Raw genomic sequence first — 22397 nt, 5'->3', positions numbered from 1 at the left:
ACATTTGGATATTATTAAAATTATACATTTATTCAAAAAAGCTAAATTTTCTTAAGGATTAAAATCGTGTTTTTATTTAGTTCTCTCATGATGTTTCACAGCGGCTGGAATTTTGTCATCGATTTTTATTCTGAGAAGCCATCGATTTCAAATTTTGTACACAAACCCTTTCTCGATGGCAATGAAATGTGGTCAAGTGATTTTTCAAAATTCGGTTTAGTTTTTTTAAAATTTAATTGTAAAATGATTTCTCATACATAATTTCGTTTTAACGAACAAACAGAGAATTCCAGATATTTACCTTTTGCAGCATCGAATACTGTGGAAAAAAATCTCTTCGAATAAATTTCGTAGCTTAATTCCTGAATTTTTGCCGAATTTTTTAAAATCTATTGTAGGTCAAAATTTATGACTTTTCTAAATAAATGAAATATTTTATTTTGCCTTTGCTTTCAATAAACCTTTTAATATCTCGGTAAAGTGATAGCTAATTTCGTTTGGTGACCTCATTTAGAGTTTGAGAAATAGAATAGAAAAGATGTTACACTATTTCCCGCTTTTTTCTTGTAAAGAAAACATATTCATATATGCATTTAAACCTAAAAGAATTTCTTTTCTTTGAGAAGAAGCACTTTAGTAAAATTATTTATCACAATGAAAAAATGATAGTGTAAGTTGTTCGTGGAATGGATAAATGGAGAAAAAGTTGAAGAACTGGTTCTCTAAAACATTTCAAAACACAAGATGGAATGTTTTCGAGATGGATATTAATGTCATGAAGGCGAACGCCAAGACATACTTCGATGCCCAAGAGGAATTTTAATTAACTACACCTAAATGTCATGCTCATGTATGATATATGATACAAACCATTTATCATTTTCATTTCATTTTATTTTCATTCTCTTAGAGCTATAATAATACAGATTTTGTGAAAATTTAACATTTAAAAAGTATTATTTCTTATACCTGAGGAAAGCATATTGTCATAACTAATTTTGCAGGACTATATACCGAACAGTTTCCTACACACATTGTGTCTTCTTTATTTGATGCAATGCTTACAGACAATGAGATATAAACCAAGTTTTAAAATGTAGCAATAGAAAAGGGCCACATATTAATCATTAATTCTTTCAGTAACTTTAATTCAGATTTCTATGCTACGAACGAGTATTTTACAAATTATTATAGCTAAGTAAATATAAATTAGTAAGCTAAAATGTATTTATATATTAACGGTAAACGTATCAACATATGAAATGAAAACATACTTGAGCAACTTAAAATACAATTTTGAATTATTAAATAAAGATTACGTAATACATTGAAAAATAAAATACTTATATTCTTCTTCAAATCTTTCTATAATTTTTTGCGCTATGCTTCGTCCAAAGTAGACAGGGATCTGTTTTCGCTTAACAGAAACATCAGACAATTGCGGATACTCGGCAATCGTCGGCAGTAGTAACTCGGATTTCTAAAGGGAGCGAAGAAGGATCGCATTTTCGCTTTCTTTCCTTTACAAAATTTTCAGCAAAATACTGTATTCTTGCAGAAATGTTACTGCAATTTGTTCCACTGCTGGCTAATTCCATAAGTTCACATTTTAAAGCTAAAGTTAAGCCAAAAGATATCACTATATGAACCTTCGAAATTTGGGATGCAACAAAAAAGAATGCTTATGAAAAATGGCGGCGTTGCTTATCTGAAGAACTGTTATGAGCATGGTTGCCGAGAGAATGATTATACGCATGATTTGGCATATTCTGAAAATTTGGCGACTTCAGATGTGGTTACGTTAATACGTAAGTACCACCTAAATTATTTCAAGAAGGCACATTAAGCCTAATATAAAGTAGATCTCTGATATACTCCTATACTCAAAACGCTCGTGATAAACACAGTTACGACAGATTTATTCGAAACATAAAAAATTGAGTTTGTGCCCTTCGAATTAACACCCACTGAAATATATGCATATTCTCTAGCTTGCTAGCTATTTTCTAATATTTCTTACAGACTGACCATGGTTTTATAGCTGGAATCGTTTGGAAACGACGAACCCACAGAGCTGTCTTGATAAGATAGAATAGCGGGATCAGAACGCAAAAGGTTGAGAAAATAAAGTGTCTGTTTTTAAGTAAACAAACTCAAGCTTCTTTTCTTAAATATCATTTACTCAAAAGCCGATGTAACGTAGAATGAAAGAAAGATGCTTTAATTCCGTTTCTGCTAGAACTAGAACAACACCGTTTCAGATGATGTTGTTTCATACATTTCTTCTGCAGAAAGTACGTTAACATCGTCTGACAGCCAAATGCAAGTACTGCAGATTTCTTGCACGTAACGTGATGCTATTGCGAACATTTTAAACATAAGAATAACTGCACAATATCAGCTAATTAACTTTTATTATTCATTTACTATACATAGTTATCGTTGTAATAATTCAATTATACATATTAGTATTATAATTTTAAAGCAATTTCAGCAGTGATATTCCTATGAAACAATCAGCCTTTAGATGTAGGAATGTAGCTTACCTCATATATTCCAGTATTTGAGTCCATATCCAGCAAGGAATAATCAACGAAACGGTCTCCTTGTTCATTTATGCTAACGTTGCCAGTGATACCTATTTAGCCAAGTAAATTAACAAATAAGCCTCAAACTCAAAAAAGCGGATTTGTATAACATCATTTTACCGATTTTAACAATAATAAACGAATTAAAACGAATTTTACATTTTGACTTTGACGAGGGTAATACAGTTTAACACAAAAAATTCGAAATGTTCACGTCTCATTAATCTATGAAACAGCTGAAAGCAGAATATCTCTTATCTCAAGTTTAATATTTTATAAAACGTTTACCATAGGATGGATCTCGATTTCGTATTTTCCGTTCAAGAAAAGTGGTCATTTCTTTCTATTTTTAAGAAAGTATCATCCTATTTTTCAAAAATGGGACAATGCACTAGGTTTACTTATTTATTTAGTTTAAAGTTCATGATCTGTTTTTCTGTCTTCTTTTGTTATGTAATTTGATCCCGAGAATTATGTTTTCATTCTTCTCGAAAGGAAAACGCATTTCCAAGTTTTCGAAGACCAGGGATTAACTGAAAAGAAGAAATAAGGATATAGCAGCAGAAATTTCCATCTCAATGTTCGGCAGCTGCAACTGCGTTTATTTGCTATTATTCTGAAGCATTATATTAAATGCATATAATATATTTTTAAATATACAAATTTAAAACTATTTTACATGCTTTTAATATTTCGTGAAACCTATGCAGTCTGTTATATTAAATGATTATTTAAAATATATTCAGGCAAATTTTTGCATGATTCTAGGTAAATTGCATGATTCTAGGTATTTAAATTTAAACTTGGCTTTAAAATTATAATTCACTCCCAAAGGCATAATATGAATAATGCATCAGTTTAAGCCATTGCAAAGCGCAAAATACAAGAAAAAAATTTAATGCAACTAGAAAGGAATTATAATGATATAATTGCTAATTAATGAAATTTAGCTCGATCATAAAGTTAAAATCTGGTATTATTAAAAATTTAGTTTATTTTAAATAATGACGAAGAGATAGTAATATTTTAAAACTTTCTACTGAAAGAAACTTTAAACAGAATTCAATTTATAATAAACATAAGGTTAGTGATTATAATAATACAAAAATTTCAATAAAAATAAAGCCCCGTGCTTCACTTGGAATTCATATTAGTATGTTTTTGGCATCATCAGAATCCTTGATATACTGCTAATCTTCATTTTGTGAAATAAATTTGGGATCTGAAAAACCTATTTAAACAAAACAAAACAAAACAAAAAACCCTTTTAAATGAGGCATTATTCTTAAAAGAAATAACAAATCCTTTATTCGATAGTTTTACTTAAGTTTTATATGCTTTATTTTATTTTTCTAATGGTTATTTTTATTTTGGAACAAACCTTTACTATTCCTTCTCGTTTCTCACTGAGGTTTCTTTTCCAGAATGAGTTTTCAGGATTTCGATTTATGTAAATAAGGTAGAAACGAGTATTTAAGCTGAAGTCTGGGTCACATAAGTAGAAGAGCGTAGGACAGGTGACAGGTGAAGGCAGGGCCCGGACACCCGGACGGCTTAATATGACAAATCGGGTGTCGTCCGGTACCCGCACCTATTTAGAACAACACAACCCTGGCGACTTCCTGAAAGGGCTGCATCGGAAATATATTAATGGAGAATATGTGGTAATGACGTGGCCAAACAAGGGCGTGTGCATATATATGCTTCAGTGTACAATTGATAAAAAGTTTCATACATAGGTACATTGGTGGTATAGGTACATTGGATACATATGTATATTGGTCTAAGGGGTTAATGAGATAGGCAAACAATAAACACTTATACAACACACAAGAGCGTAGGACAGCGTGTTCTGCCTTTTAGTCACATTGTTGCTGCTAGTCAAAGCTTAGTGTTATACGGCCGTACTGCTATGTGCCTGCTAGTATAGGCCGGTGATCTTAAATAAGGAGCAAATCTATTAGTTAATTCTGTGCAGCTTCGGCTGATTAATTTTAGTTAGTATTAGATTAGTTTTATATTTTCTATCTTGATTAAAGCCCAAGTGGAGGCTTATTGTACGCCCGAAAACGGGCCACCTGATCATTTATTTTGAGTTTGGAATAAAGGGTAATTTAACCCTTCTTTGGACTTCTTCCTTACAAGAACTCAGCGAATAGTCGTTACACAATTCTTAAATATTCTAGCTCTCAAGGAAGGCTAATTCAGCTAGTATATTACAGTTTGAATACCAAGTGTACTAAAAATAAGCGGCGCACTACATACAATTCACAATTACTTACCTTCGAAAGTTCGATTCCACATTTTTTGGGTAATTATGCTTCCATTTTTGACACTGAAACCTTCGCTCAAAGTTTCATTCACAGCCAAAGAGTACAGGATGACAGCATCATGGAAAGCTGTTACATAGGAATTTACCTGAAAAAGTTTATTATTCATTACTGCGTTGTTACTGCTCTAAAAATGCTTTCCACCTTTGAATTGAAGCTTGTCAGGACACCTTGAGCTCTCAAGTTTTCTGGGGAAGAAAAAAAAATGTGAATCTGCTCATATAACAATATATGGTAGTAAATAAATTCAGTTTCTAATGTTCTGTAGATATTAATTTTCAGACTGTATTAAAAATAATGAGGTTTGGCAATGTAGCATCATTTAGCAATTTCCACTATTTTCAAAATGAAGTTTATGACTCCCAACTATTCCATTTCTTAAACTTCCATAACTTCCTTTCCTTAAATAATAAATGAAGGAACGAAAAGCAAAAGCTACATATTTTGGTTAAAAATGCAGAGCAGCTTAAAACAGAAAGGTAAACAGAACTGCTTCAAGTTTAATATTTAATATCCGAAATATGAAAATTCTGAAAATCATCTTCTTGCGATTAAAGCAGAACGAACAGATATGCTAACTGAAGACTGATTGCATAGCATATATGATGCACAATAAAAATGATCAAAACAAATAATATGTTTTATATATCAGATGCAGAACAGCAAATAACTGCAGATGATTTAGCAAATACAAAAGAATCTTCGAACTGATCCAGGTATACTTTTATTTTTAAGCACATGTACCAGGAAAACTTCCACGCATTTATACAATGTGGCGATTATAACTAATTGTGCCAAACAGACTGTAATTTGAAAATACCATTTCTCCGTTGAAACATTCTCCTCCCCCCAACTGGCGGGCACTAGCGCCACTACTAAGGCCGAAAGCGGTGGACACTTTATTACTGAGGTACCTAACAGGTGGGCCAAAGTTGCCTCCTATGAAGAGACAGACAATTTATATCCATGCCTTCTCCAAGATTCGAGGATTTGAACCTGCGCCCTTCGGTATGACAGTCAGAGTCACTAACCACTTTATCGTCTGGGTGGCTCGCTGTTGAAACAAAGCAGATGAAAATTGCGCAGTTTTAAGAACAATGGAAAATTTTCGAAAAAAATTTTTCCAAATACGAAATCCACATTTGTGAAAGTATTTGAATTAAATGTACAGTTTTACGAGAAATTTTGAGGCTTTTTTAAGACGTGTGTCACTTTCACAACCAAATAATGCTTAAAATAAAGTTAGAGTCTGTAAGAAACAGAATTAATTTCCCCTGATAGCCATGTTTTTAGATCTCATTTCCTCATTTCTTCAGATTTAGAAATCATAGTACACTTGTAAGGATCCTAAGTTTTACTAACGTTTATTTTATTTTAAATCTTTACTATCACTTCTTATTTTCTACTTCCGGCCAGAATTAAAAGCTTTTAACTTATTTATGCAAATTTGTCTTGCTAACGCCAAGTACTTGCTTTTTGCCAAGCAAGAGAGAGGAAGGAGTTATTAGAAGCAGGCCGCTTGTCATAGTAGTTTTACTCGGTTGCTGGTTGCCTTCAAGGCCAGAGGTTTAATCCTCTTGATAATTTTAAACGTATCGTAGTTTTAGCAGCTCTCTGTACTACATACGGCTTTTTGTTAATTCACGGCCAATCTTGGAGTTAGGCACTTGTTTATTAATCCAAAGTTAGTTTAGTTAGAGTTTAGTTAATATTTTTATATTCTTACGTTCAAACCACAAGTGGTTGGTCTCTGTATTCCGAAGTTCCGGAAATCATTGTAAAGATAGAGAAATAAAGGGTTTCGTATACCCTTCCTATGCGTACTGTCTACTTTACAATTTATTGAACATAGCTTTAGTAAGCTCCCTGTTCCGAGTCAGGACAGTTAATGTTTCCAAAGAAAGTAAAGAGGAATACTAATCCTGATACACTGAAGAGACAAAACATTACGACTACCTACTTGCAGCGTGACCTTTGGCCTGCAAAACAGCAATAACTTGGCTTGGCATGGGTGCCCCAAGTTCTTTGTAGATGACTGAAGATAGGTTGTACCAGATGGCTAAGCAGGGGCCACGCAAATTCAAGATATTCCGACACGGTGATGTTTGAGCTCTAAATTGCGGCTCTGATATCCCAAATATGTTATATCGCGTTAAACTCCGGCGAGTTAGGTGGCCAGAACATTAATTGGAATTCATCCTTATGCTCTTCCAGCCACTCTAACGCAATTCGAGCCTTCTAACATGAGGTGTAGTCCTGTTGGAAACTTCCATTTCTTATTGGAAAGACAGACGCCAAGAAAGGGTGCAACTGATCCGCAGTTATGCTCAGATAGTCAGCAGCTTTTATGGTCTGTTCTACCACAACTAATGGTTCCAGAGCCGCCTACGTGAACATACCCTAAAGCACAATGCCGCCACTACAGCCAACGGTTTGCCTGGAGGATGTCGTATCCCGACACGACCATTGATGTGATGAATGAGAAATCGTGAGTCATCTAACAAGGCAACTATCTTCGACTTATCCATGTCCAGTCCCCGATGCTCCTGGGCCGACTACAAGCTTATTGACAAAGACGCTTTGTCAACAGAGGCACAAAAGTGGCACTCGAGTCTGCTGCGTAATCCCATATTCACCAGGGTCCGTTAAACTGAGTATATATTAGTCAGTATATATTGTTCCGAAACACTTGGATCTGCATTGTATTGGGCTGTCAGCTGAGCCACTCTCTGGTGCCGATTTTGCTGTGCGAAGGGGTAACAGTTTCAGACGTCCTTTTTTTGATGACGTGTGAACGTCTAACTTTTTGACGTCTACTCCTGGTTTCACTATTATTTATCCACTTTGCATAAATACTAACAACGGCAGATCATGAACAACCCACCAGTGGCGCAGTTTCGGAGATACTCGTTCCGAGTCTTCGGGCCATTGTAATCTGCCCTCTATCAAATTCGCTTAGATTAGCAGCCTTTCCCATCTCTCGCAAGAGTAATTGCAAGAATGATTCCTTATCTGCTCCAGGAGCAGTTAAATACCATTCCCACTTAATCACGTATACTTCCCGTCATCCAGATGAGTTCATTGGAAAATGTGGAGATGGTTATAACATTTTAGCTCGTCAGTATATATTGTTGTTTCTAAGCATTCATTTTTGTACAGTGTTTCCAAGTTGTCTTGTTCAGAAAATAGAATGAATAAAAAAATTCCTCATTGGACAACTTTATTAATATTCGAAATAAATGTGCCCAAATGGGTCACAGAACTGAGAGATTAAACAATGGTTTCAAAATGTTTTGCTTCTAAACAATAAAATCTTCGTTCTGAATAAATTTTCTTGCGAAAGTTGGACTCCCTTGTGTTGAATACCTGATCATCAGCATTTTGTAAGCCGTTTATGAAAATTCTAAATTAATCCCAAAAGCAAGCATAGTTTGCTGAAAATTAGTGTTTTCAATTATATGACGGCGTGAAACTTTTTTTATTATTTTTTTATTCACAATATGAAATACACTTAAATTTTCTCAACCAGACTCGTGATGTATTAAACTATATACCTAGCGTACATATTTCACAGAATCATGCATATTAATTCGATGTCTTCTGGCATTTCGAATAGTTTTAAATAACTGAATTAGATTTGATTTTTTTTCTTTGCTATCACCTATATTTTGGAGCCATTTCGCTGACATTACAAATATGGCAAATGTTTTTCGTGTACCTCAATTTATTTTGTACTTTTTTTAAACTACGTTTAGTTCTTTTTATTTGTCTTATACAAAGAAATACAGAAGAGGGAAATATCATAATTTTATCGCCCTTTTCTTATGATCCCATGATATAGGACTAAAGCTCCGTTTTCCTACGGAATCGTTATTCAACAAAAGATCTATGAATTAACTTTTAGACGCGTTTTTGAGAATCTGTTTTGAGAAAATCATAGGATATCCTTGCCTATTTTTGAAAAGATATTCAATTCTTGGTTGAATAGAAAAATGTGCGCAACGTAAATCACTAGCAAGACTGAGTTTGCTTCTATACTTCGTTTTTATTGCTATGAAAACGCTCTGTCGCACAAATAAGTGCGAAAGAGCGTTGACGAGAGTGCAGATTTTTACAACATCTGTACCCTGCTCCAACTGCATTGCGAAAAAATTGGTTTCCTTCCTGGCATCAATTAACTGATTTTTTTATGCTTTCAGCCATATCATCAATGTGACGTTTCATAGTATTGTCGGAAAGCGGTACTTGTGAAAACTTTTGTTTACTTTTTAGTTCAAGAACAATATCAGCTACTTTCGACAAGCAAAGTTTGACAAGTGTTTCTCCGATAATATGACTTTTCTTGGCCTTTGCGATGAGTAGGCATAACTCATACGAAGCTTCGATTGCTTTATCAGATAGTTGAGCAAAGGATCCAGTACTATCTAATTTCAAGCGTTTCAAATTTGCATATTTTGCAGCAAAAAACTTCTTCGGCTTGTACTTTAACACGCTATGTTTTGTCCTAAAATATTGCTCCAGACGAGAAGGTCTCATGGCAGTCATCTCATTGCTTAATACTCCGTAACAAATAACACATTGCGGCTGGTCAACACCATTTTCTTTTTTGTATAGGAACAAAAATATGTTTAATATAATCATCACTATATTTGCGTTCCTTCACCGAACTCAGGATGAAGGGAAAAATAATTTAACAAGGTAGGCAGTTTATTTTCACATTAAAAATATACGTAACTTGTGTATCCAGAACTCATGCAGAACGGTATCCCAGAACTTTGAACGCTTAATAAACGTGATCTTCGACATTTCGGCATCAGCTCGACTACTATTTCACGCATGCACAAAAAGGTATTAAGGGTGCATCTACTCCCACAACTAGCCGTTGGTTCGCATGTGCAAAAAAAGTATTAAAGCTGGATTAATAGCCCCTGTAAAATGAACCTGGAGCATATTTTTCCCTCTGCGATCTGACGCAGCCACTTATGCTTTCACGAAGCTTTCGTTATTACCATACACAATCTTTAGCCCAATAAAGACAAGAGCACAGCTTGGTGAGGTGAGGCGGGTGGGGCAGTGGACACGAGCAGCAAAGTGGGGCTTCTATTAAATGTGTAAAAGAGTTAAAATATCTAGGAGTGATCATCGATTCCAAGTTGTCGTGGTTACCGCATCTAAAACACGTAAAACAACGAATTACTGCATTGACTAATAGCATGAAAATGGGGGATCCCAGGTAAGCTTCTTAAGATCTCGTACACGACTGTGGCCGAAAGGATCGTCTTATATGCATAGCGCAGAAGATTCCTGCCATCCAGCGGCAAATAACCTAGAGGAACACATCTCACTTATGAAACCAAATGACCTCAATAGTGCAGATGGAATATATACAGACGGTTCTAAATCCCTAGATGGAACAGGCAGTGGCCTCTGTTATATCGAAAACAATAGAGTTACTTACCAGTAGGAAAGGAAACTGAGTACTTTTAACTCAATTTTTCAAGCAGAGTTGCTAGCGATTAGAGAAGCCCTAATTTATTTGTCGGAAGCCCGTCTGGCATCTAATCACATCTATACGGACTCAGCTTCAAGTTTAACTGCAATAGCAGGGACTGCTTCACGCAGTACATTAGTGAATAATTCCATTCAGTAATTGCTGCTACAAGTATTCCATTCAGGCAATAGGCCTCATCTGCACTGGATCCCCGCCCATGTTGGCATATATGGCAATGAAATGGCTGACCATATTGCCAAAGAAGCGACATGTTCTACCACACTCCCAGAAATACCGGCTCTCAAACCGGTCTTTTTTCTCAAGCAACAACCTATGTTTCTATAGGTTGTTGAGTATATAGGTTCTCTAGAGTATATAGGTACATCCCTAGGGTCTTCCTGGACAGACATATTCCGCCTTATTATACCACTCAGTTTTTGACAGGCCACGGCCCCTTTCCTTCTTATCTCTACTGTTTTAATATTAGAGATAATGCATCTTGTGAATGTGGTGAAGAAGGCAGTCCGGACCATTTTGCATTCAGCTGCAATCTACTCAGAGATCAGAGACTCAGGCAGCCGAGTGATAATAATAAGTCCATATGGTACAAGAGCCTCCAATGTAATAACCACTCGGCTCAAAAACATTATTGACTGGTGTGCAGATAAATACTCTTAGCATAAGCAAGCAATCTCAGCATAATCAGTTCATTAGTTCATTAAGGGAATACTGTAAATGAATATGAAGGATAGCCCATTTATAATTGTACGAAGATTATAGAAAATTAGAATGCTTCATGTCTATGGCAGTAGATTTGGACTGTGTTCTGGTACAATACACTGCATAATGTATTTGCAATTAAACGTGCCTTGTAATATATCAGTAATTGTATTATATATTGGTAATTATATTTTGGAAATCGCACGTTAGTATTGGCATTTGTAAGGTTCTTTTAACATTTTAGCTATTATATAAGTAATTATTTAGTAGTTTGTTTTTTGCATTAGTTCGAGGTTGCGTTATAAGGTACAATAATTGTTTACGGATTAGCAATTACATAATTGCATAATGTACTGGACTTGTTATAATTGTATAATGTACTGAATTTTGTAAGATGGAATATGTATTTGCGTTTCAGTTTATGCCAAAAAAAGTGCTAAACAAAATATTAGTATGTAATCAGGATCGTATCTATTTAAGTTATATGCTGATGAAATATTGTGCATAATAATTGTATAATGTAATAGTGATTATAATATGTACTAGATATTGTAAGAAGCAATTATCTAGTAATGTATGAGTATTTAATCAATAAGTGGACAATAAGTATCATAACTGTATTTGTAATTAATGCACTTGTGTCATTTATTTGTAAATGTACCAGTTGTAATACACTTGCAATTGTATTAAATATTGGTAACTATATAATGTACAGGTACAAAGTATTTGTATTATGTACTATATTATAGATGTACTTGGGAGTTTGTTTTTGTTTTGTATTATGCGCGATAATATTATAAAGTATATGAGAATGTACTATATACTATAAGGTAAATTTGCATGTGTGTAATGTATCAGTACTTGAAATAGGTTTTAGTATTTACTTAAGAATGTAAAAAATACTCGTTAAGAAGTAGATTGATAAAACACTGTACTTGTATCTGCTGTATAATGAGTTTCTATGTAAAAATACTTGTGAATAAGGAGATTGATAATACATTGTACGTCTACGTGCTGTATAATGCATTTTTGTAATAATATGGTGCAAGTTATTGGTCAATCAAATATTGGTAAATGTATAGTGTATAGGTATAAAGTGCAAGTATTGGAAGCATAACAGTATTTTCCTAAGATGTAATAAATTTGTATAATGTTTTTAACTCATTTATGTTTTAGTACTTATTTAAGAATGTATTAGCATTTATTCAGGAATGTGCTGTGTATTTGTATTATGTAATTGCTTCACATGTTTGAATCTATATTTTATATATGTATTAGTAAGTATGTATGTATTATGCACGTTGGGTAAGAGATTCGGCTTCCTAAGAAACACAGTGCTTTAATATCTTCAAGGACCTTAAACTGCTGAGTTGATAACCAATTCTGTATGGATTATGTAATACTATGGGACGCAAGCCAACTCAGCGGATTTCAGGATGTCAGTGAACTTAACTGGAAGTTAAAACAAATACTTTTTTACAGCTGGTAAAAACTGAAACAGTTACAAAAAAGCGTTGGGAATTCGCATTAATTAAATATGTAAATATATATATATATATAATTAAAGAAAGGAGAACAAACTAAAAAAGACCTTATAAATAAATACGTGAGTTAAAAATATGTAAAGCAAAAAAAAAAAAAAAAAAAAAAAAAGAAAAAAAAAAAAGAAAAAAAATCACTTTAATTGAAAATAGGCCCTTATTTTCTTGATTTTAAATTGGGATATTTTCCCTTTTTATCTTCAAAAATAACTTTATAATATATCAATTTAAGCGCTTCATTTTAAATTAATCCGCATCACACGATCTTACAATAATGCAGGTATGTTTTATCAACCAGCAAATACGATTTCAATTGAATACAGAACTTTTTTTTACCCTCTCGCACTCTTTCTTCTCAATCGATTTCACTTTTCCGCTTGCTTGCTTCGAATTAACACATTACTTCTATGTATCATCCATTGTCTAAGATGTGTTGAGATTCCAGAAATGTTGTGTGAAGATTACGCTCAATAATGAGTGAATCAGTATATACGTCTCAAGAATTAGTTTGCCGAGATATAGGTTATATCTACGGCTGCACGTAGCCGTATAGATACAACATAATTTATTTGCAGCAGTGTTATGTAAGATCGTAAGATGAGGATTAATTTGAAATGAAGCACTTTAGATTGATATATTAAAAATAATTACTATTTTTAGGACAGGAAGCTTAAATACCCAAATAAAAATAAAGACTATATAGGGCTATTACCAATTAAAATTAGAAGCATACTTTACATGTGTTTATCTTGCATATATATTGTAACTAATAAGCTAAGTTTAGCATAAATGAAGTGTAAAGAATTTGATCACACTTTAATCTCAGGGAAGAAATTGCTGAAAAAAGAAAGCTTTGCAAAGTTTTGAGCGAATAGTTTCTCAACTTAATACTATTCGAAGAAATGAATTCTTAAGATGCGTCAAATCCTGAGACAGTGTTTGCGTTTGACTAAAATCTTTATTCTTTTTTGTTTGTTCGTTTTTTTTATCCATAGAGATTTAGCATTTAATTTTAACTCACAGCTTTCCTTCGAGAGTGTTGAATATTTTTTTAAACTCAATTAAGTTTCAGAAAGTGTGAATTGCAAATCTTTTAAATAAATAAGGAAGCAATTTTAATAAAACATTGAAATTCTTCGGAACAAAGTAACGCAAGAAAAGTACAAACAATTTTGCCCATTTAAAAACTAAATAATGTTAACAAAAAATTACCTCTAAGTCTGTGTAAATAGGAAAGTGAAAATATATAAATCTAACTAAGCAATTCAGCGCTGTTTGGGGGATTTTCGGGAACTCATTCGAAATTAAAAAAAAAAAACTGTTTTTTCCAAACCAGTTTTTCTTTTTGAATAAACGGAATCAGTTATGTGGTTTCCAAACCAGTCTGAAATTCAAAGCTGGCAGAATTTAACTTTGCAGCGGTCCCGAAGCGTTATGCACTCCAGTGCGACTTTTGTTCATTACTTGTTTACTCGCGTCATCCTCTATTAGCTTCCATAGAAAGTGTGACATAGGAGTTCTAGATGTCCTTGGCAATGTTAAACGACGTTGGGGGATTCGATCGCGGATCTGTTACCAAAAATTGTGCTACGACCTCAGGATAGTCACAGCTTGTTAAAAAAGTGAAATATAATGCTAATCTACCGTGGGAATTTCAATAATTATTAACTGATACAATATTTGTCAGCAGTTTCAATAAAAAGCTACCGTAAGGTTCATTTTTAAAAGATTGTTTTTATTTCGTAAGTATAATAACACGGACGGAATTCAAAACATAAACTGTTTATTTTATTCATTCTCGGTGATTTAAAGAATTTTCCCTTCTATACACAGTTATTTATAGCTTTTTTACTAAACTAAAGTCAAATTCTCTAATTTTTCGTGATCTAAGGAATACTAAACGAGTAATCAAAGATTACATCAAATTAAATTGGAAGGAATATATTTTCTAAGAATGTTTCGTTTCGTTGTTATGGGAATGATCACGGGTGTTACATTTGTAAAAAAAGTTCGAAAGTGGCTGAAATCAAAGTTTGAAAGCCTTTTGAGCAATTAAAGAATATCTTATCGAAGACTAACTTTCACGATTATTAATTTACTTAAACTGTGAAAAATTAAAATGGTACTTTTTCTTTTTTAAACCTAGTTTTCAAATTAGTAAAAGTTGCTTTGCATAAAGCTATTAAGACAAAAATTCTTAATTGATTATTTAAAGTCTCATATCTATGCACATGTACACTCATGTCCATAAATTAAGGATAATGCAAAATCAGGCAAAGGAAGAGTTAGAAGGAAAACAAATTTGACTTATTTGTAAAGCAAAAAGGTAAAGAGCAAAAAAAGATGCTATATGTTTTATATTATTAAAAAAATTAGCGATTTTTTCTCCCTGGAGCAAATTAAAAAAAAAAAAAAAAAAAAAAAAAAAAAAAAAAAAAAACCTACTTACAAAAAACCAATATTACATGGTTGGTATGATTGTTAATACATTGTATGTCTCCCAGACGATGCAATACAGTCCGTACAACGCCTAGGCATGCTGAGTATCAAATTATCGATCTGATCTTGGGGGATATTACACCACTCAAAAAGCAATGCTCTTCGAAGTTCCGGTAGACATGTAGAAGGAGGCTGACAGGCTGCAACTCGTCGGCCAAGCATGTCCCACACGTGCTCTACTGGATTCAAGTCCGGTGAGAATGCTGGACAGTCCATACGGGTGATATCCTCCGATTGAAGGCATTCGCTTACGATATTTGCACGGTGAGGACGGGCGTTGTCATCCATAAACACAAATTGTGCGCCCATGGCACCCCGAAACAAACGTACATGTTGTTCCAGAATGACGTCCCGATAGATTTGGCTTGTCATGGTTCCGATTTGAACATGCAGGTCAGTTCTGGACCCCAGAATAATTCCACCTCAAACGAGCACTCCTGCATCACCGTAACGGTGATGTTCAATGATGTTTTCTTGGTGGTAAAGGGTACCTGGAGCTCTCCGTATGAAAGTCCGGCGAGAATCAGACTGCAAGCTCAACCTGGACTCGTCGGAAAACATCACACAAGCCCACTGTTGCGGTGTCCACAATGCATGCTCTCTACTCCAGGCTAACCGCAGGCGACAGTGAGTTGCAGTAAGTGGAACGCATCTGACAAGTCTACTAGCATATAGACCAATCTGCCCTTAGCGTCTGTACACAGTCTGCCTTGAAATTGTCGTACCAGTGGCTGAAGAGAGCTGACGAGACAGGTCTGAGGCTGTGCTCCGCCTGTTTCTTTTGGCAGTAACTGCCAAATACCGGTCCTCATTCGGCGTTGTAACTCTGGGGCGACCTACGCTGTAACGTCTACTCACATTACGATCATCTTGGAATCGTTGCCAAAGCCTGTAGATGACACTCTGGGCAATTCCAAGTTCGTCTGATACTTCCAGTTGGGTACGCCCACATTCCAGACGGCGATAATTCTACCACATAAAAAAATCATCCAAATTCATCCTTTGTGTCTAACTATAACTATTCGGTTATTGCCCTGAAATGCTTATAAAGCGCCTGCGAACAATTTTACTTCTTTGCCTGTGTTCCTTATATATCACTCTCTTACGCTCTCGTCATTGTGACGTACCATCGGTGTCATCTGGTTACTTCCTGAAATTTGCATATGATTCTTGATGTAGCTGTATGTAGCTATGTGTGTAGTGATTTTACAGGTGATATATTTATTTCAGAGTTCGGTTTCCGCATGACTCCGAATTATCCTTAATTTATGGACATGAGTGTATATTAAATCGTGTAAGTCTCAAGCTAAAATAGTTGGTTCGATTCGCTGAGTAGTCCATTGACATAGGTTTCATCTTCAGTTTTGCCATTTTGAAGAATGTCAAGAAAAGATAAGGCGACATACGTAAGTAGAACGAAATAAATTGCGGATTAGTAGAGAGATAAGCTATTACGACAAAAATTCTTAATTGATTATTAAAGCCTCATATCTATGTATATGTATACTAAATCATGGAAATATCAAGCTAAAATAGTTAGTTCGATTCACTGAGTAGTCATTGACATAGACTGACATAGTCATGACAGTCATTGACATCTTCAATTTCGCCATTTTGCAGAAGGTCAAGAAAAGATAAGGCGACATACGTAAGTAGAACGAAATAAATTGCGGCTTAGTAGAGAGATCAAAGCTGGAAGAAATAAATGAAAACGTTCAAGTCACTTGATTATACTGTATTTAGTTAACAGAGGGAACTTCAATGGTCGTAATCTGATGGATTTAAAAATTAAGAAAAGAAACATTACTGAGTACAGAAGTTTTCACTGTTTACGTCAGTTCGTGTGTCAAGAGTATTATACAGAACTACATAAAGTACGTATGTAGCTAATGTGCTAGTCACCCGCGTTAAATTCCTATGTCAACAGTATATCATGGGCTACTATAAGCAGCGTAAGACAGACATTCTGTCGAGAATGACACTCATCAAAAACGTAAGTTATAAGCACCTTGTTATTTTTAGAACAGAACGGAGAAATCACAAAATTTAATGAAATACGTTGGAAGCATTTGTATTTCGTTTCTTCTTATTAGTTCTTATTTTAGCTGCATCGCTTCCTTTTTATATCTATCCGTGTTCTAATTTAGGTCAAATTTAACCAACATAATTGAAAAAGCAAGTGATTAAATATTTGAAGCAATTTGCATTAGTAAAGTTATTACTTCTTTCCATTTTTTAGGACGTATTTTTTTAAACACATTTTTTAAACACCAACAAAGACAAAAGATAACACAAATAAGTGCGTTTAACGGATTGTTTACAATAAGAGATAAATTTACAAACATTTCGGAAACATTGGACTATTGGACTAACAGAATTTGCTATAACCAGTATTGTGACCACCATAAATAACATTAACTGCAACTGTATAGTGAGGCATAGAATCGAAGATAATTTGGACGGTATTTTAAAACACAGCAATTCCAGAAGTTAGAGTTCGTTGTCAAGTAAATATAGAGCCGCTAACTACTGGTCTTCTTTGTGCCAACTCGTGTAACACCATAAGCCCAAATACATTCTATCCGAGAAAGATATAGTAAATGGACTGGCTAATACAGAACCACAAACTTGCTGTCCCGTCGGGGAAACGTTGGACGTTGAGTGTTATTTCGCATTGTCTTACTCGAAGATGGCTCCTAAAATACTTCTGAAGTTATAGAACAATCACAGCCCTTAAAGTGTATGTAATATAACACTGACTAGTTAAGAATTCTAGAGTATACTAAACGTGAGCGCCAATCTTACCCATACCACAATTTCCGGTAATACGATGCAAAATGCAAGATCGTAACAAGTACTTCCCATGGTGACATCAAACGTTCACTTGTTCATCAGGAAGTTGCAATGCACAAGCAAAATTCGTCTGAGAATATGTCACGCCATTAATGCGATCATATGCGTGCTTCGGTGCACCGCTGTAACCGCAAACGTCAGTTCTTTATTGTCCACACAGTTAGTAATCCTCAAACTGATGTCTTATTTCATGCGCCAACACTTCTCGCTACCAACTCAATGCATTTTCTGTGCTAGAAGCGCAAGATATTTATCCTCTTGAGCACTAGAGTGCCAACTGTGCCATGCCACTGTGTCTATTCTTTCTAATTTCATTCCATATTGGCAGCATTCGAATTTCAACCAATACGAGCAGCAGGTTTTTAAACTACAATAATCCGTAGCTCAATGTATACTATTAATCTCTCGGAATCAAATTCGCCCATATGCTGCTGTTCGTTCCTTCTTATTATTTCTTACTCTAGCTGCATCGCTTCAGTTTTTTTTAAACCTATCCGTGCTCTAAGTATCATACAAATTTCATTCTGATTGTTAGAGTGAAGATGTTTAACAGTCTTCCCAATGACTTGCGTGCTCCATTACAAAAACAAAATAGAAGATTTAAATTTGAAGCATATAATTAACTTTACAAGGTATTTCTCCTGGCATATTGGCATGCCTTCGTGGTGTGGTGGTCTGCACGCTGGGCGCATATTCCAGAAATCCGCGGTTCGTTTCCCGGCGAAGGCGTTGCATATTTTTCATCTTTCCTGCTTCCAAAATACTTAATCTCTCTACAGTGGCGCCCGAACTAAAACGGGTTTTGGATGAGGATTCTTCTCACCCAGGATTTGGCGACTGGGTTCCCTAAAAACCCCAGTCGCCCTTTAAAAGGGGGTTATGTAAGGTATTTCTGACGCTTTCTTGGCATGCCTTCGTGGTGTTGTGGTCTGCACGCTGGACTGGTATTCCAGAGGTCCGTGTTTCGATTCCCGGCGAAGGCGGTTGCTAATTTTTCATCTCTCTGGCTTCCAAAAATTAACCTAATGTCTCTACAAGCTAATTGACTTACAGCAGTTTTAACACGAAATTTCTGCTATAGCTATTTAGTTGAAGTCAGTCAGTCAAAGAAAAAAAAATCATTTGATATCTTAGATATCGATCACTCAGAATCTGCTACTGAAATTAAAATTAGCACTTTAAACTTTGAAAAGTGTTGAGAAAATACATTTTGTTAATATCTGACAACTCTTAGCCGGTAAAAAAAAGCTGAATAAAGTTGTCATTCAATTTTTATTAGTTCTAAGTAGGAGCAGATTCTAGTACATTAGTTGCTTTTATTTTCTATTGTGTTTCTTTACTCTGTTCAAGATACAAAGCTAAGTTCCGCATGAAATTATAATTCGTCAACAACAGCAATGTGAAATTAGATTTCAGAGATTCGAGGTTCAATTCCCGGCGAAGTTGTTGCATATTTTTCATCTTTCTTGCTTTCAAAATACCTAGTGTCTCTACAACTTAAGTTTATTTTTACATATTTTAAAAGTGGTTAATTTCGTAACGTTTGTTTCGAATGCTCCAAATTCAGTTAATAAATTCATCTATATGCAAATGTTATTAATTTGGAAAGATTACATTTTTTATATCTTTTAATATTTTCTTTTCCTCTGTGCTTAAAAAGTTGATTATGTTTTCAAGTGCTGTACTTACCGTCTTTAATGTTGATTTAGGTAAAAATCTAATATCGTATATATAAGAACCAAAGTTTTGGAAAAATTCAGTGTGTTAATCAACAGTTTCCATTTGCCTTACAATTTATTAGCCCTATCTCTAAAGAAAGTAAAGATCTTAGTAAATTAAATAAACAATTAGTATTATGAAATTTAATACCCAAAATGAAAATCTTCTTCGAACGAAGGAAACATTTTTTTTTCTGAATAGCGATATAATCCAAATGAAAATAATTTCCACTTCATGAGCGAACATCAACCAATTACTATGAATATGAAAGAAAAACTAATTAATAAATGATTGTTTACAATGTTTTCATCTTGCATTAAAATAAATGTAAGTACAACTGGCAAAGATTTCAAAGTTATATTATGCATACACATATGAACAATTTCATGATAGTTACGTGACATTTAAAAATGTATGATATAACCCACCTCTTCTTTTCCATAAGCCTTTCCAAAATACTTCATTGATAAACTTTTTATTCCCCTAGAAAATTCGGCGTATTCTGCAGTCTCTGGTATTCTGTCGGTTACAGTTAGAAGAGCTTCGTAAGCCTTTCGTGCCTTCAGATTTGTTGCTGACGTGTCGTTTTCTCTGTACCACGGCCGTCTACTTTCGTCTTTGCTAGAAAAACAAAAGGAATCATGGCATAAAAATCCATGTAAACGTATCTGCAATATTCTGTTTTCTATATACGCATAGCAAAATAAATTTAAAAACAAACAAATCTGATTTACAATCACATTCCAACGTAACTAGAAAGTTTTCGCAGACTTACATTCTTACTCTGAAACATGCGACTCGGTCAAAAAGACTACGCAAGCAGCTGTATGACATACAGTCAAAAGTCGTTAATCCGGACTCGTCGGGACTTCGGCGATTCCGGATTATCGATTTTTCCGGATTATAGATCATCAGTTTAAATCTGGTAAGATGGCATGCAAAAATTACAAAATTAAAAATATGAAACCGTAATTTATGAAATAAAGAACAATTATGATCTAAAGGGTATCAAAATTTACAAAAAGAAAATGCTTAATATTTATTTGTTTACTTTATTAAACATTTCCTTCAATGTAAGTTGCTTCGTTTCATGTGATAATACTTTCTCTTTAATTCTATTAAACAGACATAATTTCTTGTTTAGTTACAAAGTTCCGCTGTTCAAGTCCTATAATTGCTGTGTTGAGAATACCGACTAATTTGTCAATCGAAATGTTTTCGTTTTCAATAACCTCTGTGTCACTTTCTTCACTATCGGAAGCGAATTATAATGACGAGCAACTTGATTTAAATCATATCAAAGACGGAGTACATCGAGACGAAATACTAAACTTAGTACGGAATTATAATCCAAATAAAATAAAAACATCTGCTCTGAAGATAAGGATAGTGTTGACAGATCAACTTCCAATCCGCGGCGTGAAATTCATAAACAGATTTCGGATTTCAAAACATACTTTCGCTTTGTAGATACAAATAACATATTAGTAAATATATATTGGAAATTCTATTTGACATAATCTTTCTAATCTATCATAATCTAATAATGACGTTTCTGCCCCCACCTCTGCCGCAGAGCAGCGTGAAATTGATAAACAGATTTCGGATTTCAAAACATACTTTCGCTTTGTAGTAAATATATATCGGAAATTCTATTTGACATAATCGAAAGTTCAAGCTTACTTTTATAAAATTGCTCTAACAGTCTGCAAAAAATAATAAGCCGGATCCAATTCGAAGATTAAGGAACAACGCAATCTGCAACATTAACTGAATTAGATAACTTTAGCTTAGCGTATAACTCCGTTAAACATTAAACGCGCATGCGCACAAACATATTCGCAGCCGTAAGGGTCTTACGCGCTCTCGTAAACGCCTGTGCGCATGCGTGAACGCGAAGCATGCGCAGAAAGTTTGTAGCTTTGAGGTCCGGATTATAGATCATTCCGGATTATGGGTGTCCGAATTAACGACTTTTGACTGTATAAAAATTAGCTGTATAGTGCATACGTTGAGATATGTAAACCGATCATGCATTGTAAAAATTCAGAATGCTAAGGAATCAAACTTTTCTGAAACACAGACCGGCTGAAAATCATGCCAATATCTCGCTTGCCATTGATAAAATAAAATTTTTGCTTTCAAATAAAGCAAATAAAATCTTATAAGCACTTCAGGTGTAGAAAACTTAAGAGTTTTTTTCTGTATTTCGTTTTCGAGTATAAAGTCTTATTTAAAAATAAGTTTTCATTTGAATAAATTAAAAAGGAAATGTATAAATGATTGAAATGTCCGTATTTCTATCAATTTTATCTTTACCATTAGAACTTTGATATAACGTTTAGACGGTATAATGGTTAGGAAAACTACTGCGGTATCGAAGGATCCGCGTTCGAATTTCGAAGAAGGCATGGCTGTAATTGTCCGTCCCTTTATAGTAGGAAACGGTGGCCCACTTACTAAGCGCTTAAATCTTGAAATTTAATTTTTCTTTCTGCTTCGGTTTGAAAATCGTTACTGCTAACAAATGTTATTTTACTTTAAACTAATTTTCTTACAAATGTTTATTTAAAAATATTCAAACAATTAGTACAATTTTTGTATAATTGGGTCAGCAAACTTGAAACAAAGATATACTTATCCAGCAAATTTTACT

General features: G+C 34.3%; 1 protein-coding gene across 1 annotated transcript in view; it reads right to left on the bottom strand.

Moving 5' to 3' along the window:
- The window catches only part of LOC118189270 (atrial natriuretic peptide receptor 1-like), a 184839-nt gene that overhangs the window by 112228 nt on the left and 50214 nt on the right, over positions 1–22397 (bottom strand). Inside the window, exons 2-4 of the mRNA XM_085816715.1 lie at positions 20170–20362; positions 4871–5006; positions 2547–2638 (exon numbers count right to left, since the gene is read on the bottom strand). Coding sequence (XP_085672841.1) covers positions 2547–2638; positions 4871–5006; positions 20170–20362 — 421 coding nt within the window. The remainder of the gene's footprint in view (positions 1–2546; positions 2639–4870; positions 5007–20169; positions 20363–22397) is intronic.

The sequence above is a fragment of the Stegodyphus dumicola genome, chromosome 5, assembly GCF_044657685.1.
Source record: "Stegodyphus dumicola isolate Sdum_Otavi_A_Nest chromosome 5, ASM4465768v1".
NCBI classification, from domain to species: domain Eukaryota; kingdom Metazoa; phylum Arthropoda; class Arachnida; order Araneae; family Eresidae; genus Stegodyphus; species Stegodyphus dumicola.
Note: the sequence above shows the minus strand (reverse complement) of the source record. Positions and strands in the feature narration are given on the sequence as shown.